Source organism: Sciurus vulgaris (assembly GCF_902686455.1).
Source record: "Sciurus vulgaris genome assembly, chromosome: 8".
NCBI lineage: Eukaryota > Metazoa > Chordata > Mammalia > Rodentia > Sciuridae > Sciurus > Sciurus vulgaris.
The window spans coordinates 83,467,974-83,495,931 of NC_136468.1; the positions used below are offsets into that span (position 1 = coordinate 83,467,974).

At 38.6% G+C, this 27,958-nt stretch overlaps 1 protein-coding gene across 1 annotated transcript in view; it reads left to right on the plus strand.

Moving 5' to 3' along the window:
- Positions 1-27,958, plus strand: part of DNAH11 (dynein axonemal heavy chain 11) — a 335,620-nt gene that overhangs the window by 198,410 nt on the left and 109,252 nt on the right. Inside the window, 3 exon segments of the mRNA XM_079151923.1 lie at positions 17,889-17,951; positions 17,953-18,051; positions 25,106-25,339. Of these exon segments, the coding sequence (XP_079008049.1) occupies positions 17,889-17,951; positions 17,953-18,051; positions 25,106-25,339 (396 nt within the window).

The following is a 27,958-nucleotide window of genomic DNA, read 5'->3' on the forward strand; positions in this document are numbered from 1 at the left end:
ATAAGCATCCTTTATATCTTTTATGCTCAAGTTTGCTTATTTCTATAGCATAAATTCCTAGACCAACAATTGCTGGGTTTGATCGTTTCAACATGGGGTGGCTTTTATACATGCCCGCACATTCTTTGATGCGTTGTTACTAACAGGGGCATGTACATCCCTCTCTTTGAATGTGGATGAACTTATGACTGCTTCAACTAACACAGTAGGACCAAACTGATATCGAGTAAATTCTGATGCTAACTAATAAAAGGGCCACTTCTCTATGGAAATGTGCATAGTGTTGTTCTATTAAGTAAATAGAACTAGTTTATTAAATAGCCTTATATATGTATGCCATATATATTTCCCCTATTCTTTTATTTAGTTTTTAAATGTACACATGGTGCATGTTTGTTTACTTGCTTATAGCTTTTGAATATTTTTAAAAAGTTCATCTATTAGATTAATGAGTGTTTTCTTTAGTGAATTTTGGATTTCTTATAAATTTAGAAAAGTATTTTTTCCCAAAATTATCTTCAATGAAGCAAGTGAAACTCAATTGGGCTTCAAGCAAGTGAAAACCCAACTAACGGTTCCATAAGCCTCTCATATCAGAAAGACTGGACTGGCTAACACACCCCCTTGGAGACCCAGGGTATTACATCTTTTCCTTCTGCCAGCTTTCATCCTGTTGCCTCCCACCTCCCAATCACAGACTCCTACAGGAGATTTTATTCTAGGCAGGAAGAAGAAGGGGAAGAGGACCTGAGGGTTACCTGGATCAGAAAACTAGTTTCCCCCAAAACCCTAAGCTGATATCTTTTTTTTTTCTTTTAATAGCCCATATTATTGATTTCTAATTTAAAGATATCAAGCACAGACATTATGATTTGTAGATATTAATTTTTTTAACTAGGTGGAGACTTTGTGACCCAATATATAATCAGTTTTTCTAAAACTTTGTCTGAAAAGAATGGATATGTCCTCATTTTGAAGTATATGTTTCTATATACATTATTAGATTAGCCCAGTGATTTCCAAACTTTGTATGTCACAGCATCCTTAATATCTGAATAATTATTTTTGTACCACCCTGAGACTAAAAGAAATACCTAATGGATCTGTTAGATCCCAGTGACTTAGTAAATATTTGTGTCCTAAGAATTTGAAAAATAATCCATATATATATATTTTTTTTTTACTGACTAGTACCAAGACTCTATTTTTTTTTCTTTTTTTTTTTTTATTGTAAACAAATGGAATACATGTTGTTTCTCTGTTTGTACATGGAGTCAAGGCATACCATTTGTGTAATCATAAATCTACATAGGGTAATGTTGTTTGATTCATTCTGTTATTTTTTTTCCTTCCCCCAACCCACCCCTCCCACCCCTATGGGCCACATTCTATCAACAGTTACCAGGGAGACTGGGGAGGGAATACTGGATCTTGGCATGCTCTCTTTATGCATAAAATTGGAAACAGACTTTGGAATACATCTGCCCCTCATCTTGCTATGGGATTACATCCTTATAAGCCCATCACAGGTTGAAGGTATTGTAGGTTGAAATGCATTCCATACACCTGGAACATGGTAGCTAAGCAGCACCTTGTACTCTAGAGTCTCAGTTGTTACCTGTCATGATCATGTGGCTAACTGGGAGCTACAGCTGGCCATGACTGCCCAGCATTGGAAGAACATCATACTCCAAACACTTGCCTGAGAAAGATCCAAATTCCAAATATGGTTTCTACAAATGTGTTTTACCTCCACACCATGGTAGAGTTGAAAAATCTTAAATGAACCATCACAAGTCAGGAACCATCTATAGTTTTTAAAAATGAACAGTATCAATCATTGCAGTGCCCATATGCTTTCATGATCTACATTTAAAACTGCTACTTGTAGAATATATTGCTTATTATATGTGGTAGAGAGTAAGCTGTGAAGCTTTTGGTTATTTTTTTCTCTAAAGAAATCTTATCTCAACGTTATGTATTTCTTCCCTTTAAGTTTCACCTACCACCTGTATCATTTGCCAAATGGCCATGTTTCTTGGTTCTATTTCAGATTCACTGTTTTATTGCTGTCTTTCTGCATTGATCCCAACATTACACTATGCAAATTAGTAAAACCTTTTTAAAACTATGTTTTAATATCTAATTGTGTTTTCTGGTCAAGTTGTTCTTGTGTTTATATGTCCAGACAAACATTAGATTTATTGTCAAATTCTAAATATACTATTTTGATTCTGATTGAAATCATGCTGAACATTTATTCTGCTTATTTAGGGAGAATTTAATCTTTTTTTATTTAGCTTTTAATTTTTTTATAGACCGCATTTTGATTCATTGCACACAAATGGGGTACATCATTTCATTTCTACAGTTGTCCACGATGTAGATTCATACCATTCATGTAATCATATATGTACATAGGGTAATGATGTCTGTCTCATTCCACCATTTTTCGTATCCCCCTCCCTTTCATTTCCTTCTACATTCTCCCATTACTCTCTCATTCCCCACCCCCTCACCCCCATTATATATCATTCTCCACTTATCACAGAAAACATTCGGCCTTTGGTGTTTTGGGCTTGGCTTATTTCACTTAGCATGATATCCTCCAATTCCTTCCATTTATTTTATTCTTCTTTATGGCTGAATAGTATTCCATTGTGTATATATACCAATGTTGACGGGCATCTAGGTTGGTTCCACAATCTAGCTATTGTGAACTGAGCTGCTATAAACATTGATGTGGCTGTAGTTTGCTGATTTTAGGTCCTTTGGGTATAAACCAAGGAGTGGGATAACTGGGTAGAATTTAATCTTTATGAAACCTTTAAGTATTTTAATACAGCTTTGTAGTAGTATCTTATTTGAATATAGGAGAGCTATTATTTTTCATTTTTACACCCCGCTGCCTCTCTGCCTTGCTTACAGTTTCTAATGACTCATTGATATCATATAGCCTGCCAGTAAACTTACTTGTTTTTTTCTGCTTTCTGCTTATCAGTTCTCCTCACTCATTGCTATGGTAAATACTATAGAATAATTCAATATTAATGGTGATAGTGAAAATTTTGTCTTTCTTCTGACTTTAATAGGGATCTCTTTCACGTTACATTATGTCTTCTATTGACTTTTAAAAAACATTTTATTTCTTCTAACTAGTTATACATGGTAGTTGAATGCATTTATGCATTTTGATAAATCATATGTAAATGGAGCATAATTTTTCATTTTTCTGATTATATGTGTTGTAGGATCACATTGGTCATGCATTCATATATGTACATGAGGTGGTAACATCTGTTTCACTCTACTATCTTTCCTACCCCCATACACCTCCCCCTCCTTTCACTTCCCTCTACCTAATCTAAAGTAACTCTGTTCTTCTCTGCCCCTTATTGTTAATTAGCATCCGAATATCAGAGAAAATATTCAGCCTTTGGTTTTTGGGGTTTGGTTTATTTCCCTTAGCATGATATTCTCCAATTCCATCCATTTACCAGCAAATGCCATAATTTCATTCTTCTTTAAAGCTGAGTAATATTCCATCGTATATATACCACATTTTCTTTATCCACTCATCTGTTGAAGGACACTTAGTTGGTTCCATAGTTTAGCTATTGTGAGTTGAGCTGCCTGTAAACACTGATGTGACTGCATCATTGTAGAATGCTGATTTAAGTCCATTGAGTATAAACTGAGGAATAGGATAGCTGGGTCAAATGGTGGTTCCATTCCAAGTTTTCTAAGGAATCTCCATACTGCTTTCCAGAGTGGCTGCACCAATTTGTTTGTCTTTTGATTCAGGATACATATTTTGTCAAAGAAGTGTCTATCTACTAAATTCTTTTCCAGCATCTATTGAGATAATTATGTGGTGCTTCTCCTTGGTCTTACATACAGCAGTTTTATGTTTTTATATCCATCAGTCTTCCTTTGTGCCTTGCCTTTGGTTTAATACATAAGCAAGATTTACCTAAACTGAGATTAGTTTGTAATTCTCTCTGTTGTTGTCTAATCATTTTTATAATTTGATGTTTTATTGCTTAACTTGGCATAAGCTGGAATTTATATTGATGTTAGATATAAATGATTTCGTCCAAGGACTATTCATGGAATAATCTATTTCTTCACTACTAAAATGGACAGAAGTTTGGGGTTTTTTTGTTGATTCTTTTTTGTGTTTATGCTAAGGAGGAATAGCATTCTGAGGAATACATCCCTCAGAAAAGGTATCCTACTTGTGATGCCTTTTGACTCTATTCCCTAGTTCGATGGATCATGAGGCGGGTTAGTTGTCAGAACCATGACCTCTTTGCCCTGAGTGAGAACTAATACAGCAAAAATTAGTCACCTTTCAGCCTGAACATGGAAGTTTCTTTCTTAGCAATCCATGTATATGACCCCCTAATCCTTAGAATTTTAAAAAGAATTACAAATTACCATTAGTATCAGATAGCATGCTGTTTACCAGCATGTACTAGAGTTTCTGGTGAACTGACATCTTGCTTGTGTTCAGAGCTGGGCGCAATGGGAAGCTGACTGTGTCACAAGGGTTGTGGGCACACCTGGCAGGTCGAACTGAATGATGTGCCGTTGCCACCCCATTACCCATGTTCATCACCCAAATTCAGTTCTCATTCAGAATGCAGGGCCATGAGAACCTGCTGGCATGCAAAACATGACCTCTGACTCCCACAGGGTTCTTCCCATTAACGATCATCAAATGCTTGTCCTTGGATGCTACAAATAAGCTAATGAATAAATGCCATGTGTGATTTGCACACATGAAACTTTTTCTACATAATCCCCAACTTATACCATAGTATAGTAATTTCTGCTTCTTTACTGTGGATCTTAGTTAACCCCCCAATTTTTCTTTCATGTTTTCCTTCCTGGCCATCTGATGCTATAGGGAAAAGGACAGATGATTTCTGTAGCAGTTGACTTCTGATTCTTTCCCTAGATTGTAGGTATCCATCTATCTTTTCTATGTATTTAGGTATATAGAGAAATCCATTTCTAATAATATTAGAAATACATGCTTACAGTAGAGAGTTTAAAAATACAGAACCATATGAAGAAAATAAAAACTATCCTTAATTGCTATCTGCAGATAACATATCAATTTATTTCCTCCCACTTTTTATGTGTTGATAAACACATTCAAAATGCATATTCAGAACTAAAATTTTTTTTTTACACATCTCACACTACTGTCTTTAATTGCCTTCTTCTATACTATTTTGAGTATAAGATTTCCACAGGGGGCTGGGGAGATAGCTCAGTTGGTAGAGTGCTTGCCTTGCAAGCACAAAGCCCTGGGTTTGATCCCCAGCACCGCAAAAAAAAAAAAAAAAAAAAGATTTCCACAGGAAAAAAATATTAAATGATTTCAGAATTTGGCATATGGAATGAACTATTTAACTCAAGTGTACTTTGTTCTAAATAACCATTTATGTAAAACAAACTGTACCCATTGTCAAATTTTCTACTCATTTGTTGTGGTTTTTATTGATTTATAGGAGCTCTTTTGGGAGTGACTAGTATTCATTTATGTACATAATGTCTTTTTCTGCTTTACATGTTACCAGCTTTTCTCAAAGTTGATAATAATTCTGATAACTTTATGATGATGTTTTCCATTTTTATGTATCAAAACGATCAGATTTTTCCATCATTTGCATGTTAAAGGCTTTTGGGGAGATGCATTTCTGCACTGCATGTTTATAAAAATATTACCCTGGATTTTATTTAAATTAATTGATAACATTTTAATGCTTAACTCTGAATTTTTGTGTGTAGTAGAAGGTAGTCTTCCTATTTTTCACCCTCAAATTGTTCTAACACATTTATCATATAATCTCTTGTCACTAATTTGAAATTCTACCTGCCTCATATTAAATGCCCACATATATTGGGTTCTATTTGGACATCTGTTATGTCCTATTATTCTGTTCCTCTGTAATTGCATATAAAAACCACATTTCTTTGTTTACTATAGCTTTATAATACATTTTGGAATCTAGTAGAGCAGGAACCCTTTACTTTTCTACATTTACTTAGCTATTTGCTGTTTGCTAAGTAAATAATTGATTTCCCAGATAAACTATGAGGTCAGTTTGACATTTTTAAAAATCGAGTAAGACTGTATTAACTATATTGGGGATTATGGACCTGACCTCCTTAGAATTCTGAATATTTAAGTGGGCACAGAGGCACATGCCTGTAATACCAATGACTTGGGAGGCTGAGGTAGGAAGATTCCAAGTTCAAGACCAGCCTCAGCAGCCTAACAAGGCTCTAAACGACTTAGTGAGAACTTGTCTCAAAAAAATAATAAAAAAGGCCGGGGATGTTGCTCAGTGATTAAGCACCCCTGGGTTCAATCCCCAGTACCACCTCCCCACGCCCCCCCCAAAAAAAAAAACAGGAACATTAAAAAACCCTGGATATTTTAATTCACCTACCTATACTTTTTTTTAATTTATTATAACATAAGGTTTATTTTTTGCTAGTGTGAATTCACTTTCAATATTCTACTTTGCCAAATGTCATCTTGATGTTTTTAACTCATTTTTATTCCATACGAACTTTAAAATCACTTTGCAAAATTCTGTTAATCCTATTGGGAATAAGTAGAATTGCTTAAAATTCATTAATGAATGTAAGAAGGATGCCATCTTTCTAATAATTGATCTCTTAGGAACATGTCTTTAACTGACCTTTGATAAAGTAACTGGTTATCTTCATGTTTCTTATACATTTCTCTTTAAGTTCTTTTTTCAATTTTTCATTGTATCTGTCCCTCCTACTGAATTTCTAAGATCATTGTGGAAACAGAAGCAAGCAATCTGACAGAGAGTAGAGGAGGGATGGGTAGGTGTGTGTTTATGTGTTGTTTCTTTTGCCAACTGTTTCCTTGAACACTCGTTTATTCCAATAGATTTTGCATTTTGTTCTTTAGACAAATGTGTAAATGGTTACATTGTCTTTGTATTTTCACTCCTCCTTTCTAATAATCACTCCTTTTTCTGTATATTATACCCATGCTTTCTGAACATTTAAAAAATTTTAGTGCTGTTTTTCTTATTCTTTATTTTAATGCCAATAGCTTTCCATCATTAAATGTAGGATGAAATGTTGACTTGGGATTTTAAAAATATTTTTGGAAAGAGTTGTTGCAGTTTATCACATCCGTTTTCATTTAAGCCCTCTTCTCCTATTTTCTTCCTTTGTCTGGGCCTGTCCTTGTCTTATGGATTTCTGTCCTTCTTTTCTACTAGCCTCTAGAGAGTTTCCAACCTTTTCTTCAGGTTTTTATATTAAATTTGCTTGGAGATTTTTTTTCTTCTGAAGGATACATTTTTATTTTCTTGGCTATATAGTATGTTCTGCTTAGGCTATTTTCCCTCTTTTTCCTTCTTGGATAGAAGAGAGCAAATCATATCTGAAGTATGGCAACAGGTCTGGTGGGTGATTGGCTCTTGACTCATACTGCCTCTCACCACAGGATCCTGCTCAGCAGAAATGCTGACTAATGCTCATATCCACAGTAGATTAATAGGGTCTCACGCAGCCTAAGTCAGAAGACATAGTGCTAGCACAAATAATGCTCGTGTTATTTTTTAAATTTTGTATGAAAAGCTCAAACACTCATCTGTTCCATAGAAAATGCAATACCATGGACTCATACCTTCGTGTGATTGTAACGTCAAGTCTCTTCAGGTCTGCATCTGGTTGAGAACAGAGCATCTGACGTCCTACTCTTATGAGGATGGTCATCTAGGATGACTGACAGTGACAGGGGCAGTCTGCACTCCTGCACCACATCTGCCTCTTGCCCTGATGGGGAACAGGAAAGCTCTAATGGCTGCTTGCCTGGGCCTTGTGCCTCTACCCTGCTAACGTGTCTTGTTTGTCAGGGTCACAGTTCTAGATCTGGTACTCTAACTCCTGCCCTCCATTTTCTGGTATTATACAGCATGAGTAGAATAAAAAGAACTTTAGAGGGTGTTATGGTTTGGATGTGAGGCGTCCCCTTTAAAAGCTCCCATGTGAGACAATGCAAGAAGGTTGACAGGAGAAATGATTGGGTTGTAAGAGTCTTAACCCTATCAGTGAATTAATCCCCTGATGGGATTAACTGAGTGGTAACTGAAGTGGTAGGGTGTGGCTGGAGGAGGTGGGAATCGGGACATGGCTATGGGTATATATTTTGTATCTGGAAAGTGGAGTCTCTCTCTCTCTCTCTCTCTCTTTCTCTCTCTCTCTCTCTCTCTCTCTCTCTCTCTCTCTCTCTCTCTCTCTCTCTCTCTATATATATATATATATATATATATATATATATATATATATATTTCTTCTCTCTCCCCCTCTCTCTCTCTCTCTTTCTCTCTCACTGCTTTCTGATCACCGTGATGTGAGCTGCTTCCCTCTGCCACTTTCCTGCCATGATGTTCAGCCTCATCTTGAGCCCCAAGAAATGGACCTGGCCTTCTATGGACTAAGACCTCTGAAACCATGAGCCCTCAAATAAACCTTTCCTCCTTCATAATTGTGCTGGTCAGATCAGCAGCGAAATAGCTGACTAAAACAGGAGATTACAAAAGATGCAACTTGTGCTCTGTATCTGAGGTTCACCATCCTTGAGTTTCCATAAAACACGCACAACCTCAAAAAATATCATGACACAAGTATTGGTATTTTATTTACCATTTATTTACTCCTTCATTTAGCCATTCGTCATTCATGGGTACTGAGGAGAGGACAGGGAACCAGAGCCAACCCACCTGGAGCTCAGCTCATTGTTGAGAAGACAAACCACAGATCTAGTGAAGACTCTGACACAAACTTTAAGCTCTATAAATGAGAGAGAGGGATTACATAAGGTAGCAGGACACCTGGTGGTAAAGATCATTTAGGTAATGATAGGAAGAGTCTTGAAGACAATAGTCTTCTCCATTTTTCTAAATCACTTATTCCTTCATTTATTATTTTATTTTTCTTTTTCCCAGTGCTAGGGATTGATCCCAGGGCCTCACACATGTTAGCAAAGTGTTCTCCCACTGAGCTGCATACCCGACCCTCATTATTTTGTATTCTAAAAGGGAATTTTAACACCAGAAATTAAGTATACCGCTTTATATTGGGTAAGTTTTGCATTTTGCAAAGCATGTTCTTATTCTCCTCTTGGTAACATTCAGATCTGGAGTTTGCCAGGCGAGGACAAGACCTGTTCTTGCGACTGCATCCACAGAGAGGTGCCACATGGTCAGCAGCAGTGCTGCCTGCTCCACGGGCACAGCCAGAAACTGCATGACATAGTTCAAACAGACTTATTGAAAATGGAGAAATTTTCAGATTTTCTTTAAAAAGGAAAACCTATGACACATCATCATGGGACTGCACATTGACCTGGAGAAACTAGGTGATCGCTGCAGACCCTGGGGTCTGGCAGGGCAGCCAGTGTCAGGGCTCTCCATGCTGTCCTCAGGCCTGGTGTGCTCTTTCCTCCCTATTGGGATTCCAAATACGATTTTTATAAATAGAAGAGTTTCATTGTTTCAAAAACAAAGACAAGTGGATTAAAACACCCTGAGAGAAAACATTGCATCGAGTACAATTCTGGAATGTCCAATATTTACAAGTCAGAGGTCACAGGAATGGTTTCATTGTGTGCTATCTAAAAAGGAAATAAGTCTAAAAATATACTGTCATGTGTATGTTGAAGATGCTGTTGGATCTTTTAAAAGAGATCTGAACTTAAAAGACTGTTACATGAGGGAATAATACAGGAAGCTAGAAGGATGATAAAAGCAAGACTAAAACTGTCAAAATTTTTGTGCCTAACTTCCATTCCTATGTGGGTTCTCTAAGATTCAGATCTTATAATTCTTGGAAAACAGACTTGTGAAGATGAATGCAAACTTAAGTTGCGGATAGAAGCTTCTAAAGTAAGTATGTGGGAGGGTTACTGCTGAGAATGCACTATACCAACTGGAAGAAAAAGTGGAGTGACTGGAGCAATTCAGATTTCTATTACAGGATGAAGTGGACTGAGTCCTGTTCATGTTATACACATGAATATGTACTCACTATGGGATTGTACCCTGAAGCATGTTACAAAGCAGAGTGAAATGTGGGTTATTGCAAATGAGTCATAACACCTGTGAGGGGGAAAAGAAAGGGGAAAAAAGAATAGAAAATTCTATGGTATGGATTCCAAAAACAAGTTCCTGACATCCAAATGTTAGAGCTGCAGGCAATACATAGATGGTGATTTCAGGGTTTGCTTTTTCACTTGTGCGAATTTGCTTTTAGAAAAGAGCACAGCTGCCTAAAGCATTTTTAACTTTATTTTTGTAGCTGATTTTTTTTTTTTTTTCTTTCTGTCTCCACTGTTGGAATTGGGTTATTTGCAATTTGAAACTTTTTTTTTTTTTTTTTTTGGAGGGCGGGGTTTGAGGTCACATCTATTTCAGTGCATTTAGGTACTTAAAGGTAGACATCTGTTCAGATGGCAGATGGGACTGGTTTCCTCAATCTGCCAACTCAAGGTATGCTTTAAGGAGAGGAAGTCTCAGATGGAACCCAAATTCAGAGTTTATTAACAAGAGACTCACACACTGTCTCACAACCTTCTCTATAAACTTGTTACAATCCCAGCTTCGTCCTTTTGGGAGTCTGACTAGCTCTTCCATGGCAGACTTTTGGGCAGATGGAGCAACAACCCCATGGCAGGATTAAGCTGACCTTCTCTTTGAAATTCTATCAGAAGATGGACCCTTTCCATGAGCTGTTTGCCATAGAACTAGATGAAATTCACAGTCTCATGTGCCACAATCAAGGGTTTAATGGCTGAGATACCTCAATATCTGGATTTTTCCTATTTCATTCATATATTGGTAGAGGTGCAGGTGCAGTATTTTGCCTCAGATACACTGAACACTACTCATTTCATCAAGAAAAATCATGTCTCACATCTGTGATGCAGCCTGGCTAACCATGTATGTTGATGAAGGAGGTTAGCTCAGTTCCTGGTAGCTGGCTCCACAGTGTGGGCATTGATGGCAGTCTGAAATGCGGGCCACCAGCCGGCACAGGCCCTGTTGGTGAACTTCAGATGTTTCTAAGAATAATGAGCATTCACATGCATGTCATAGCAGCCTGGAGTATTTTTTAAAATACCTTCTTTTTTCTTCTCCCTACACACACATGACAATTTTAAAAGTAAATTATAGACACTATAATACCGCTTTTCAATCATATGGTTTTGTATTTCTTATAAATCCTTTGCTATGTAAATTCCTCCTTAAATTAAGGAAAATAAAACAGGAAAATGATCCAGAGTGATTTCCCCCCTATAATACCCTTGCAGCAACAACTTGGGTTTACTCCAGGTTTTCTATAAAGTTGTGCAGGCTGTTTTACAGAAGAACAGATGAACCAAAGGTTCCAGACATTAGCATGGGCTTCCAGATAAATCTCACACAGCACTGCTTACTGAGGAAAGATGGGTGGTAGGGGAAACTGTGCTCTCTTTCTAGCATAATTAGAAATTTTTAATCAGGGAATTGGACCAATAATTGCATCCTCAAGGCTAGTGTGATACTGTCCATTCCCTTCTGAGGAACTCCTGATTACTATGAAAAACTGTATAATTTATCTCCCAGATTGTACTTTATTTTTTTAAATATTTTTAAATGTTCATAAACCTTTATTTTATTCATTTATTTATATGTGACGCTGAGAATTGAACCCAGTGCCTCACACATACTAGGCAAGCACTCTACCACTGAGTCACAACCTCAGCCCCCCCCAGGTTGTAGTTTAGATAATAAAATTGAGATTATTTGTGCTGGTTTATTTAAAATTCTCTAAACTTTCTAGTTCACTCTGTATGTAGAGAACCAGATTCCATGAGTATTTCACTAACCAATGTTAGTAGAGTAACTCAGAAAGAATTTTTCCTGAATCGGAATAAATGTGGTTCAGACCCATTGTTCTCTGACATTTTTAAGACCTAATAGTATGCCAATTACGAGTACAGAAGTAGGTTACATATAGAAGTCATGGAAATACTTAGTATCTCAAAATGCAGGATGCTTTTTTTCTCTGCCCTTGCTACAATTATGTGTAAATAAAGTTTCTAAAATTTGGCACCAATGAGAGATGATTTGGGTGTGGAAAATCAATTTCTTGGGAAGAAAGGAGAAATATTAAATCATAGGGAGAAAAGAAAGCCAATAAGAGAAACCTGAGAACTAAGATATAAATGAAAATCATGCAGGTACTACGGATCCTTTACTTGGCACTTGCAATGTTAAAGCAATTACTCAGTTTGTAACTAGAAACAACTCAAGGTGGATTAAACATAAGAAATTATAAAACTTTAGGAAGAGACGGAGGGGGAACTCTGGATAGCATTGGTCTTCACAGTGATTTCTTAGATATGACAGCCACATGCACAGGAAAAGAAGCAGAGATAAACAAGTGGGACTACATTAAATTTAAAAGTTCCTGCACAGCAAAGGAAACAAACTATTGGGTGAAAAAAATCAAACTGCAAAATGGGAGAAAACATTGAAGCCATATATTTAATAGGACATTTATACCTACAATATAAAAGGAACTCCTTTGCTTCAACAGTCAGAAAACAAGTTTGAAAAATGAATAATGGACTTGAACAGCCATTTCTCTAACAAAGATGTGCCAGTGACCAGTAGGTATAGGAAAGGATACTCAACCCCACTAATTATTAGGGAAATGGGTCACAAAGAGGTCTCTCATCTATGTCTGTTAGTGGAAAATAACAAGTGTTGGTGTGGATACATGAAACAATCAGCACTCTTGCGTACAATTGGTAAGTGTGTAAACCAGTGCAACTACTATCAAAATGACAATGGCAATTCCTCAATATATTAAAATCACCAGTTGATCTAGTAGTATATATCCAGAGTAAAAGAAGTCAGGATTTGAAGAGGTATTTGCACTTAAATGTACATTGCAGCATTGCTCAACGTAGCCAAGACATGGAGACATCCTAAATGTTTCTCCATAGATGAGTGGATGAAAACGTGCATATGCACAATGGAATATAATTCAACAAGAAAAAGAACAAAATCTTGTCATTTGCCACAATGTGGATAAACCTGGAGGACATCATGCCAAATGAAATAAGCCTGCCACTAAAGACCAAAACTGCATGAGCTCACTTATATGAGGTGTCTGCAGTAGTTAAATAAAGTAGAATGGCATTTGCCATGGGATCAAAATAGGTAGAAAAGGAGACGTGCTGTTTAATAGGCGTAGAGTTTCAGTCATGCCCAATGAGAAAGTTCTAGAGATCTGCACAACATTGTGCTCATAGTTGACAGTATCCTAAAGCTATCTGTGCTAAACCCAAGGCCAACATCATTCTAAATGGAGAGAAATTGAAAGCATTCCCTCCAAAACCTGGAACAAGACAAGGATGCCCTCTCTCACCACTTCTATTCAACATAATCTGGAAACTCTAGCCAGAGCAATTAGACAGGAGAAAGAAATTAAAGGAATATGAATAGGAAAAGAAGAACTCAAATTATCACTAATTGCAGATGACATGCTTTTGTATTTAGAAGATCCAAAACAAAACAAAAAAAAAAAAAATCCACCAGAAAACTTCTAGAACTAATAAATGAATTCACAAAGTAACAGGATATAAAGTCAACATCCGTTAATCAAATGCTTTCCTATACATCAGTGATGAATTTACTGAAAGAGAAACTAGAAAAAAACTACCCTATTCACAATAACCTCAGAAAAAAAAGAATATAGTACTTGTGAATCAGTCTAACAAAAGAAGTGAAAGACCTCTACAATGAAAACTATAGAACCCAAAACAAAGAACTTGAAGAAGACCTTAGAAGATGGTAAGACCTCCCCATGCTCCTGGATAGGCAGAATTAATATTGTCAAAATGGCCATACTACCAAAAGTGTTATAGAGATTTAATGCAATTCCTAGTAAAACCCTAATGACATTCTTCATAAAAATAGAAAAAGCAATCATGAAATTCATTTGGAAAAATAAGAGACCCAGAATAGCCAAAGCAATCCTTAGCAAGGGAAGTAAAGCAGGAGGCATCACAATACCAGACATCAAATTATATGGAGCCATAGTAACCAAAATGGCATGGTATTGGCACCAAAACAAGCGTATAGACCAAGGGTACAAAATAGAAGACACAGAGACAAACCCACACCAAATACAATTATCTATAATAGACAAAGGCACCAAAAACATTCACTGGAGAAAAGATAGCCTCTTCAACAAATGGTGCTGGGAAAATTGGAAAACCATATGTAACATATCTCTCACTATGTATGAAATTCAATTCAAAGTAGATCAAAGACTTAGGCACTGGAACAGAGACCCTGTGCCTAAAAGAAGAAAAAGTAGGCTCAAATCTTCACTCTGTCAACTTAAGATCTGACTTCCTTAACAAGACTCCTGAAGTGCAGGAAGTAAAATTAAAAATCAATAAATGGGATGCTTTCAAACTAAAAAGCTTCCCAGAAAAGGAAACAATCAATAATGTGAAGAGAGAGACGAGAGAATGGGAGAACAATCTTTACCACACACTCCTCAGTCAGATAAAGCATTAATCTCCAGATATATAAAGAGCTCAAAAAATAATTTTTAGCACCAATAAAACAAATAACCTAATCAATAATGGGCTAAGGAAATAAACAGACATTTCACAGAAGAAGAAATATAATGATCAACAAATATATGAAAAAAAATGTTCAACATCTCTAGCAATTAGAGAAATGCAAATTAAAACTAAGATTTCATCTCACTCTAGTCAGAATGGCAATTATCAAGAATACAAACAGGCTGGGGTTGTAGCTTAGTGGTGGAGTGTTTGCTTCACAGGTGTGAGCACTGGGCTCCATCCTCAGCACCACATAGAAATAAGTAAAAATATTGTGTCCATCTACAACTAAAAATAAATATTTTTTAAAAATACAAGCAACAATAAATGTTTTGGAGGCTGTGAGGAAAAAGGTACACTCCTACATTGCTGGTGGGATAGCAAATTGGTGCAACCATTATGGAAAGCGGCATGGAGACTCCTCAGAAAACTTGGAATAGAACCACCATTTGACCCAACTATCCCACTCCTCAATTATACCCAAAGGACTTAAGATCAGCATACAACAGTGATGCAGCCACATCAATATTTATTGCAGCTCAACTCATAATAACTAAGGTTCCCTTCACCAGATGAATGGATAAATAAAATTTTATACATATATATAGATATATATATAGTGTGTGTGTGTATATGTATATGTGTATATATATGTGTGTGTATTTGTATATATACATGTGTGTGTATAATATAGTGTGGTGTTGTGTGTGATGGAATATTACTCAGTCTTACAGTTAGAATGAAATTACACATTTGCTGGTAAGTGAAGGAGTTGGAGAATGTCATGCCTAAGCAAAATAAGCCAATCCCCCTAAACCAAAGCTGAATGTTTTCTCTGATATGTGGATGCTAATTCCACATAAGGGGCATGGTAGGGAAGAATTAGAGTTATTTTGGATTAGGCAAAAGGGGAGTGAAGGGAGGATAGGAAGGATAGTAGAATGAATTGGACATTATTACCCTAGATACATATATGAGTACACAACTGGTGTTATTCCTACATCATGTACAACCAGAAGAATGAGAAGTTTACTCCATTATGTGTGATGTGTCAGAGTGCATTCTACTGTCATGTGTAACCTGATTAGAACAGATAAATTTTTGAAAAAATAGCAATATCCTGTACACTGAAAAAATTTGGTGAAGAGGGTAGATCTCATGCTTTTTTATCAAAGTAAAAAATTAGACCTTAGGATTTTATCTAGCTTGAGTTATAAATAAACAGACACCTGTTAAATGAGATATTAGGTGGGTTGATACTTAGGCTGGGGTTTTGTTTTTGACATGGATTTTTTTTAAACACATGGGTAAACAAAATTATATTCTTCTCCCATCACATCCACTGAGTGGGACCTGCCTTCCACCAAGAAGACCTGTGACTTGTAAGCACCTTGAAGTCTGAGAAGCACTTCCACACACCCAGATACTCCCGTAGCAGTGAGGAGGAATAATTTCTCCTGAGTCTCATCCTGCAGGATCTCCAGGCCAGAAGCTACTTCATCTAACCTTTTGTTGTTGTTGTTATTGTTTGTTTGTTTTTCTACAGTGCTGGGGATCGAACCCAGAGCTTGTGTTTACAAGGCAAGCGTTCTACCAACTGAGCTATATCCCCAGCCCCAAAGAAGCCACTTCATCTAAATGTGTCTTGAAAATCACAATGATGGGAATTTGGTGTGAAAAGTTCAAAACCTAAGATTACTCTGATAAATAGTAGAATTCAAATTATCAGAGAAAACAAAACATACAAATGTCTCAAATAGTCACTAAAATAACCCACAAATGTATTGAGGGAAAAAATTGATGCCAACCTCAATCTTACAAAAACCTTTTAAAAAATAAAGAAAAAATAAAGATAATGATTTCATCAATTGCTTGACCTCATGGTATCAGACTTGAAGCAACAAGGTGTTTATATCAAGTATCACACATTTCTAGAAAAGAATCATCCAAGCCTCTCCCTCAGACCTTTGCCCAAGTTATTTTCCCAGCTGGCATGTCTCCCATCAGTCTCTTCAAGTCCTAGGGGACTTGGGAAAGAGGCAGAGTCTCTTGTCTCAGCACTTTTCTTTGGAGTGTCTCCTCTGAGAACCTTCTGAAGTTCAGGGAGGACCCTCAAGAAGGGGAGGAAATAGGGTCAGACCCACCATCCTGCCTCTGAGGCACCCTTCCCACTGAGTATCTATGACACTACCAGGGCCAGACTCAGGCACCACTGACAGACTGCCCTGTGTGCCTGGAGAAAGTATGGAAGTAGACGGCTGCCTTCTTACCTGTGGCTTCCTCATCTGCAGATTCAACCAACGTTGAGTCAGAAATGTTCAGAAAAAAAGGTGCATCTGTACAGAATAGAAATTTTCTTGTCTTATTCCCTAACAACACAATATAACAAGTATTTACATAGCATTAGGTATAATCAGTAACCTAGAGATGATTTAAGAATATAGGAAGTTATATGTGGGTTATATGCAAATACCATCTGGGCCATTTATGTAAGGAACTTGAGCATCCTGGGAGTTTGGTATCTGCAAAGGTCCTGGAACCAAACCCCTGACACCACATACCAAGAAATGGTTTATTCAGGTTTGAATTAACTTTTAAATCTTCAGAAAAAAAAAAAAAAAAAAAAAAAACCTTCAGATTTACATTGAAAACTGAAAAATTTATCAGGAGGAGGTTTAAACCAATTTTTAAAAATTCTTTTAAAATCTGAAGTAAGAACTCAAGCAGATACATTCTATTTTTAATGGAAATAGAAATAAACAGACTGATAAGACACTGGGTTTTTCTTAAGTCTGTTATACAGTTTTGAGGAACCTGATGCGAAACAAAATGGAAGGAAAGAGAAGAGTATTGGTGTTATATACTGGTGACTTATTTTTATTTTTGTAATGGTACTTGTGGAAGGGAGTAAAACAACTCGCTGTTAGTGATGATCATCAAACACACCTGAAAGAAGAGGGACAGTTTTTAAGAAAAGCACACTGCGGTGTTTCTGTATGTCCCGTGTCGCGCCTTTGGTCAGGTTTGCACTCATTAGTAAGAGGTTAAGGCTGCTCTCCACTGCATGGTGCGGTCGCTGTGGTTTAATGTCACGGTTGGCTGCGCTCCTTTCTTTCCTCATCTGTGACTGCAGTGTCATTCTTTGCTCATTCATCACCCTCCTGTTTTTGGTCCTGCCCCCATGTCTCCACAGATCGTTTGTGTTTTTTCACCAGTTGGTCACACGCTGAGAGTAAGAGCTCGGAAGTTCCCAGCCCATAGTCAACTGCACTGCCATTGACTGGTTTCACGCGTGGCCGCAGGAGGCTCTGGTCTCAGTCAGCAAGAGGTTCATTGAGGACACTGAGGGAATTGAGGTACGCTGTGTCCATCCGCTGAGTCCCTCTCACACATACAACGTGCTAAAATCCTCAGAGGATTGTATTTTCCAAAATTCTCCTCTTCTCAGAAAGCGATCCTTATTTAAGGTGATAAAATCATCTGTGGTTTGCATTCAGTGGAATATAATGGTTCTTTGTATGGAGATGGATGTGCACATCACGCACACACACATACACACACACAGACCATATTCACTTCATGTTCTGACTCACTAGAAGGCCAAGGTCATCCTTGAGAATCATACTAGGTCTTATTGAATATAAACCCCTTAAGTCGACAACTAAAAACCTAAACAAAAGTGTAGTTACCCTTAGCCACACCATGCTTGATTTCTAACTGCATAAGGCAATGAATTGTGATTATTCACAGCACAGCATTGGCAGATGAAAAAGTTGGCCCCTGTCAATTTCACAATAACATATCTGCTTATTTGTTTCCTGGGTTTGTGTGTTATAGGGTAGGTGTCATTTCTTTCTTGATGAAAATTTTGTACATTTTAAAATGGGTGCATGAAGGAAAAAAAGAAAACCTTTTAGGCATTCAGATTCGAAGGAAAAAGAAATGTAAACATGAAGCTGCGGTTAGATTTCCTAGAGAGGAGGTTTTATGTGTAAGCAGTGCCTTTTCGGACTAGGCAGTTCAGGAAGGGGAAGGTGGTGGTGGAGAACATTTCCCGGAGAGCATTGTCCTCCTGCTCCATTTGCGTGAGTAAGGTGAAAGGTGCCTAGAAGGTCCCACACTGAGCGACTCTCAGAGCCAGAAACAGAACTGGGGGACTGGGAGGGGTGATGTCAGTTCCTAGAAGAAAATTTATCATGAGGAGCCCATTGTCACCTCCTATATTCCAAAAGCCATAGCAGCTGCCTTCCAGAGCAGTCTTCCAACATTTTGTTGGATATCCCATCTTTCGTTGACCAGATGGTTAAATATCCAGGCATACTTACATATTTAATTAATTAATTTATATGCAGCTAGTTTTATTTGACTGTTACATCAGTTTTCCTTTGCCTGCCCTCCCCCCCCTTTCTCTCTCTAAGCAGCTGTGTTGGGTAATCACACAGGGCAAATATTCACTTCCACCTACAGAATTTTATAGAGGGAAACCTCCTTAGTTTTCTTCTCAAATGTCTATTAATCTAATTACATCATGCTGGATTGCAAGGAGAGAACCAGATTAGCAGCACCTAACTTGGATGATACACGTACGGTAGATGCTTTAGGCATTCAGCTGCCTTTCTCTCCCTCTCCTCTCCACATTCACATTTACAGCCTTTCCACTAATAAATAGGGGGGAAATGATGTCTGCTAAAGGCTTACAGAAATCTTTCACACTTTGGCTGGTTTAGTAAGGAAGAAAAAAAAGAATCTGAGTACTTCATTTCTGAATGTTACTTTCTCAAGCAGTAGGAAATCAGAGCTCACAGCATGGTTTAAGCTCAATTTGGCACAGTCCTTTCCTAAGTTCCTTGTCTCGGCTGCCTCTTGCTGGCTCTGTCCCATGGAGGTAGGTGCCACTTTGAAAACTGTTACCACGGAAGCAGCTTTGATATGCCAGTGACCATTGACATCTGCTGGATGAGGCAGGATTTGCATCATTTGAAGTCCAGAGTGCTCCTGCCAGGTGCTAAGCTCTGTCTGATGGTGTCATGACGCCTCCTATAGGATTCTGAGTGCCAAATAGGAATTTTGAAAGCACTCTACCCTTTCTATCAAGCTGAATTATGCCTCGAAACAAATTAGCCAGATGATTTCATTTCAGTGCAAGGTGCTTATTTAACTTTCCCACCTTCCTAATTTGTCGCTCAGGAGCAATAATTATGATTCAGAGTGCAGTGTGTCCGTGTTCTTCTAAAAACATGTGGCGTCTTTTCTGTAGAGGTCAAACCAGCTTTTAAATTTTTTGAATGAGTACTAATTTGATCACTTTCTTAGTTTTAATTTCAATCATTAAGACTGAAAGTTATCACCATAATTTAGGTACTTCTTAATTATCGACCTCTTTTGATGAGCGTAAGGTACTTATACAAGGTGACCCCCTTTGGCCACAGAGGAAGGGTTCATTAACAGCAAGCAGTTTTATGTATGTTGACATATAATTTTCCATCAGTACACACTCAGCCCCCAGGGGTATGGGTTGACTGCATCTAAATAAATGTTTGTGCTATTTTTCAGTTACCCGATATTGAACTAAGTGATAGCTGTCCAAAAAAATGACCAAAACATTTTGACAATTAAGTCTCACCAGATATTTATCTCAAGACTTTGCATCAGCATACACCACTTCTCATAAGAGATTTGAAAATGGAGATAGGAGGAAGTGGTGTAAGGAGACAGAGAGGGAAAGGCCCTCTGCCCATCCCTGGGAGTAGGGTTGGAAATGCTGAGGGAAGCACACTGGGGAGGGAATTGGGTGAAGACCTTGGTGGTTAGTGCATGGGTTCCAGTCGGGAATATGCAAGAAAAAAGGTAGATATTGGGCATTAAAAGAAAAGCAGCAGTTTTGCTTTTCAGGACAAAATGAGCAGTAGACATATTTGAAAACTTGGCAAATGAAACAAGAAGTAAACGGCAACTGTCTAGGGGTGAGATTTGTGTGGGGAAGTGTAAAGATCTGAGCAAGATGGAGAAGCGCATTTTTTTCAGGCATGGCGGTCAACTGGAGGAGTACGGCTCTCGTTCCTGACGTGATGACACTTACAGGTGATCATACAGCATTATCAGCCTTTTCAATGAAATGCAGTTATTCCCCAGGCTCCCGCCTCGTCAATCCAGAACTCGTTCTAGATCTAGAGGTTAGCCTATGAATGACATATTTTGCTACCATTTTCCAAAACCAATAGAGAAATGTTCAAAGAGGAAGGTTATTTTACTGCTATGTTTAAAAAAACTTATTTTTCCAGTGACCTGTAAGTTCTTTAAAAATTCTTGTGTCAACAGGAAGGGTATTAACATTTTTTCAGTGATAGGTTATGTTTATTATTTTTACCTCTGTTCTTTCTCTAAAATATAAATTAGGATTATTAGATATGAGTAAAAGATAAACTCTGGTATGAAACATTATATGAATTGAGGGAAATACCCTCTTTATAAGGAATACTAAAAGCCATTTGGAAATATCAGGACAAAACCAAATGCAACCAAATTGATATTGGACCAACCTAAATCTCATCCTAGCTTAAGCATATCTTCAAATTGGTGAGGAAAAACCCAAGTCATTTTTAACATCCTTCCGCTTTCTCAGTCCTTTTCTCCTTTACCAATACCACAAGGATCTGTCTGTCCTGTATGCCTTGCTTTGTGCATGTTAATGGAACTGAGAATGGAGCTGCAAAAGGAATACAGCAATCCTTCCCAGGACTTTTGCAGCTTTGTAAACTTTAGGATTCATCTGTACCAGGAAAGCAGAGTCCCATTTTTATGGCCACCCAGGCATCTGGATGTGCTGTCAAGCCAGAAGCTGACTCACTCGCGGAGCCATGAGCCCTCCAAGTCTGTGCTTCTGTGGCTCTCTCGAGGGTACCGGCTTGCCAGAACCAGCTCTACCATCTTTGTTTCCGTGTTCTGTTAGGGAACAAAATCCACTTCTTTCATGATTAGGAACTAGTCAGGAAGATCATTGGTTTAGGCTGAACTTGAGCTTGCCGTTGACTAGCATGCAAGCTTCAAAATTAAAAACAAAAAAAATTAAAAAATGTAAGCAAACTAACAAAGTGCCTTCACCAGACAAGTAACAAATGGAACAACCACGGAAGGCAACGCAGTTTAGAAACCATGTTTGCTGCCACAGTTGACACCTGTTGCTGCACTACACGGTGGCATCCTCTTAGAGCAGCTACTGGTGGCGCTGCCACCTAGGGCTACCTGCCCTGATCTTTCATTGCTTCCCTCTCCCGTCAGCACTGACACAAGGAGGGGCTGCTGGTTGCCCTGTCAACAGGTGAGGGGTGGCCTGTGCTCACGCTGGTGAGGGCCCACTTGCTGTTGGACACCAGAGCCCATAGTTGTCCTTCCTCATCTGAACTCTTGCTCCAATGTTTGACTATTTTGATAGAAGGAAAAGAAACAGAATAAAAAGGACTAATTTTTAGGGCAGGGGGAAGCATAGGGAATGTAGCAATGTGCCTGGTTTTTCCAGAGCTGGAGATTTAACCTAGATCCTAAGCCCTGCATCCTTGGCTGCCCCCCAGAATGCTTTTCTCAGGGTGAATAAGTGCTCTGAGAAGCAAGGAGACATGGTCAAATGCAAGCTTGCTCATTTATTCATGATTATATTTTCTTTAATGAACCACCTTAATGATCACAAGTGTCTAAATAACATATTCTCTTTTACCAGCTCCCAAATGAGTGAAATATAAAAGATTTTATAGCTCAGCAGTTTGACATTTAAAAAAATTAGTACAGAAAAAAATTTCTGAGAAAAACTTTCAAGACTTACTATTGGAAAGAATTAACCCAAGTTTAACTTCAAAAAAAAAAAAAAGAAAATAATATTCTTTTAGTTGCCCCTTTCTCCTTCCCTCCCTTGAAAACAATACTTTTGGAAATCTAAATTTGATTTTACAGATGCAAATAATTGTTTTAGCTGGTCTCAGGAAGGTATAAAAAACTATTTGATTTAGTGCTGGCCTCTGGGTATTGGTGTCATTCAACAATCCTGTCTGGCATTTTAAAACAAGGGGAACATAGTGGGCACTTGCTCGAAGAGCCAGGTGGTTAGAGCACTTGGTGTGGCAGTGAGGTTACTGCCAGAAACAGCAGTGTGTTGTTTATGGTGAGCCATAGAGAGACTGGAAATTAAGCTCTTTCTCTTAATGTGGGAAAAAGCAGTTTCATCTTTGCATTTGATGATTCAATGCAGACAGCATTGTTTTCCTAAGCAGCTTGGTAGGGAAACCTGGAATTTATCACCATTTGAGGCTGACGCTCTGCTTATTTTTATTTTTGCCCTCCCCATGATTGGCTATGGAATGACTACAGAGTGGCATCAACTGATGTTCATGAAGGGGCCAAATCTAGCAGGAATGATGTTCTTCCCTTACATCCCTTGAGTGAAAAATACAGTGTTACGCTGCCATCGCTGCAGTACCGCAGCCGCCCTCTCTGCTCCCCCCTCAAAAGAAAACTGGAGATAAATGAATGGCAGAATAAATAATTTATGCTAATGAAATTACTGCAATTAGTAGTTCTACAATGACCCTTTTAAAAGCCACAGCTGTTAATGTCAGGAAGTGCTGTCACTACTGACCTTATCATAAGAGAAAGTGACAAATTGAGAATGCAGGGAAGACCAGTCATCAAAGAGGTCTGTTCTGGACCGATTAGAGTTTTCTGAAAAACAGTGTGAATTACAACCAGCTGCTCCCTGGCTCCTCCAGGCTCCCATGCTGTGCCATTTTGTTAAGCCCGATAACAATAGTTATTTTGCCCCATTGAGACAAGTTGTCTCGGGCCACTTCCAGCTCTACCGGAAACCACTTTTTCCATAGGAGACTTACAAATGAAACTGTTGTTAAAGAGAGCTTTCAGGGCCTCCGAGGAGCCTCCTCATAAGGATCATGGTTGGGCAGAGGCCAGGGATTTTTTTTTTTTTTTTTTTTTTTTTTTTTTTTCCCTTCCTCTAAGAAGGTTACACTTGGCTGAGGAAGTGTTTATCTGTATTATGGAAAGGTATGTGTGCATTGCTAGCTCCCATTAAAACAAGACTGGGCAGGAGTGAATTTCTGTTCATGTTTACATTGAAGCCAGGCTCTTTAAAAAAAGAGTCCCCAAGGGAATATGACTTAGATGAAGTTTATATAACTTCCTTGTAAATTCCATTTTTCTGAGTCCACTATTTGGTAATGAAACAAAGGCTATTCAGGATTCTCACTTGTGACTTTTATATGTAAACTTTACTTTAAAAACACTGTTTCAGTTTTTAGTAAGATGGATTTTTAATACACAGATCAATCAAATAATGTGTGGGTTTTATACCCATTCAGGGATTTTTTTTATGAGGTTGGAAAACTGCGTGTTGAAAGATGTTGCTCAGGAACAGCTGTTTTTCCCCAGCAGGAATTGCCGTCTCTCTCCAGGCACCTCTGGTTGTAATATTGATGGTGCAGGTTTGAAGCGTTTAACTGCATCACCAGCCACTTGTGTGCAGTGTTCCCAAAGATGTCTGAGCATTATTGACAACACTTTGGTAAATTATGTGTGACTTTCCTAAGAGTTGGTGTAGCTCATTTAATTCATATTAATTGATTTTTAGGCTCCCCTTGATTAATTGAACCTGGTTCATCTTGTACAGAATGCAATAAATAATCATTAAAATGAGGGAGATGTGACTCCACAAATTAAAAAGTTAACTACTTCAGAAGTCACCAAGGACACAATGGAAGGAATGGGTTGCGGGGGTTGGGGGCTCTGCAGGGAATCTTCAAAGGAGACTTGTTCTGTTTTGTGTTTTATTTGGGGGTGGTGTTTTCCCCCCCAAATGAGAGTAAAAATGATCAAAATATTTTTCTCCCAGAAGCAGTGGCTTTTAAAAGCCCATCCAGTTTGTTTTTTTGTGGTTCTCATAAAACTCAACTTGTCAATTTCAGCTTTTTTTCTCATGACTTTGCAAGGTTATTGATTCCTTTTGTCTGAAATTTAGCTTGAAAACAAAAGAACAAAAAGAACAAAAAAAGAAAAGAAAAACTCATAATATTGTGTCTTTATTTCTCTATTTTCTCTTTCACACACTTGATAGATAAAAATGAAGTTGTAAAGAGCTGTGCTTATATGTTGGTTTTGGGGTTTGGTATGTGGAACACATGAAATTCCTTTATCATAATTGGCAGGTAGATGGTTAGGAAAGCCGAAAGCTATATTATAATCTCTCTAATCCTGTGAATATCTCTTACAGATTATGTTTTCCAGCTTGTACTGTAATTTGTGCTGACTTTTCAGGGCAGAAGTGCTGTATGATTTTGTTGATTTTTCTTGTTTTTTAATTTATGATTTTAACTTGAAAGGATTTCACAAGAATGCAATGTTTGTTTTCAGCCACTGTACAAAGATTGCATTAGCCTCTTCATGGCACATGTTCACACTAGTGTAAGTGAAATGAGTGCCAGGTATTACCAGAATGAAAGAAGGCACAACTATACCACCCCAAAGAGTTTTCTAGAACAAATATCACTCTTTAAGAACCTGCTAAAGAAGAAACAAAAAGAGGTGTTCCAGAAGAAGGAGCACTTGGTGAATGGCATCCAGAAGCTAAAAACTACTGCTTCTCAGGTATGACCAGGGTGTGTTCCCAAGAAGTGAAATCTCTGCTCTTGCATAGAAAATCATGTTTCCTTTTGAAGCAGTGCTTAACACATTTATACAAGACGCCTAGCTTTAAATTTACAGTTTGAGGACACAAGGAACATATTGGTACAAGGTTGTTACTACTTTCCTGCATCTATAAAGAACTGGCCAGTTATTCTTTCACAACTGATTTGGAGAGACACTTCCTCTTTTCTACAGGAGCTCATGCAGGGCAGCTGGGGATGTTGAAGGGACAGACACAGCCCAACCCCCTCTCTGGTCTCTGACTTCCCTGGGGCTCTGCTCTTGCGGTCAGGAGTTTTGCCATCCTAGAATGCAACTACAATCCCTTTTCATCTCAGATACTCAACCTGGGTGAGGGCATCATTACCTGGCTGATGATGGGTAAAGTCCCCAACTACAGCAGTTTTCTCTGACCTTGGTGTCTGTAATGCTGCTTTTAGCCCCAGTTCTCTTAGATAAAAGTAAGTGCCCAGTAATGTCTTCATCCTCAGTTGTAACATCCCTGCTACCTCCAAGGACCATATCTCTAACTTGCAGGAATAAATCAGGAGAGATTTAGCACATATTAATCTCATTTCATTGACAAAATCTACAGATTTGTGAAGTAGGTGTTACTACAGTTTTACGCATGAGGCTTAAAGAGTTCAAGGCCAGAGAGTCAGTGAGGGTGGGGATTGAACCCAGGTCTGTATTATTCTAATGTCCATGCGCTGTCCGTGGTACCAACCTACCTGTCAGTGACCGGTAAAAGGAATTAGAATGGAAGACAGTGGAGACTTTGAAGAGTAGGCCAGCCTTTCTCTGAGCCAGCCAGGCCCTAAGCTGGAGTAAAATGAATTCTCACTGGTGCTCGTCTCAAAACCAGAAACACTGGTGGGCTTCAAGTTCTGTCATCAGGTTCTGTTCTCACATGCTTTTCAAGGGACAATTTTTTCCCAAGAGGGCTGGGTGGCCCACCTGTGCCTAGGCTAAAAGTGAGGGAAGATCCATCTGGGGGACACACCTTAGCACTTTTTCACTCTGTCTAGCACTCTATAGCCTGAAGCACCACAGACTTGGTTCCATACATAGGAGCAGCTGTGAGATGAAACACCAATCTGTAAAGTGGTGAGTAAAGTAGGTGGACCACGACTGGGCAAGAAAATTCAGAGTTTTCAGGACAGTTGAAATCAAGTGCTATAAAGAATAACTGGGGAGCCCCCCAAAACATAGTCATATCTGTGCATCTGCTCCTTCCCCTTCCAATACCTCTTACCCTTCTTCTCTTCCCCATTCTCATTCTACTCTTCCTCCCTCTACCCATCTCTCCTATCCTCTCCCTTCAATCAAGACCCTTCCCCTGTTGAGCTCAATACGAGCTAATATGGTGTTGAACTAAGATGAGGAGGAGGGAGCTTTGGGTTACCAAGTATTTCTCTGAATGATGCTCCAAACCAAACCTGTTGACTTCGCCCCAGGGAATGATAGTGTTGTCACCCAAGGATGAGTCCCTGACCACCTCTGCCACCCCGAAAACATACCTCTACCACACTTAAAGTTGTCTTCACAAATGACAGAGCTAAGGGCAAGTGGAATAGTACAGAATTCTGGGTCCTCTTGGGGCAGCAGTGTGTCCGCCACAGGGAAGTAAAGGGGAGAGTGTCTGTGGTTTGGTAATCATCCCAGTTGTGTATGGGTAAGTCAGGAATGGGGGAGCTGATTCCCTGTGTCTGCTGAGTACAGGGCTGTGTGGGGTCTCCCTGCCCACCCTCAGCCAAAAGCAACAGGCCGGAAGTTTGTGAAGATGCATGAGGCCTTGATTGAAGAAATGCAGGTGGTTTCTTTTTTCAATAGTTATTTGCATAGGGAATGCTTTTAATAGCAGGAGAGTGGTTGGAATATTTAATAGCTAAGTGATAGCTTTTTAAAACTCAGTTTATTATGAACCAAAAGTCTAATTGCCTATCTGAAGAACTGAGGAGCCTCAACACGGAGGGATTGTATGTGGAGCAGAAAGTCTTCATCATGGAGCACGGGTCCTCTCTGGGCCTGTCTGCCTTAAGCAGTTCTCCACAGAGCCATTGAGAATATAAGTATCTAAATCTTAACAGTGTTCATGCATTACCATACAGCTATAAACCCCTTTCCCAGACATATAGTTCCTCTAGATGTCAGCTTAGGTCATCACAGATAGCCGTAGTAACATTTCTTCTGCATTTTACAAGAGCAGAGTGATGTGGTTTGGTGCTAGGCCAGGAGAAGAAATGTACATCTGTCAGGCTCACTGGGCATCTAGCCATATTGTGCTGATACCCCACAAAACACAGTTTGCCCTTCTTACTAAGTAGTAAGTTCAATGTTGGGTTGTCTGCCTGACCATGATTAAATGTTATATGAGGTGAGAAAAATCAAGGAGACCATTTCATGTGAGATGGACCTTTGCAACCAATTAATCTGCAGACAGTGAAGGAGAATTCATGACTTCAGTTTGTCTGACACCTCCAGCAATTTACTCTTGGGGGTTACAGAGCATGGTTCTTCCAGCTTGCCACCAGGCATGTCTTCCTGTGGCCTCTGCTACCTTAAGCCTGAGCTGTATGG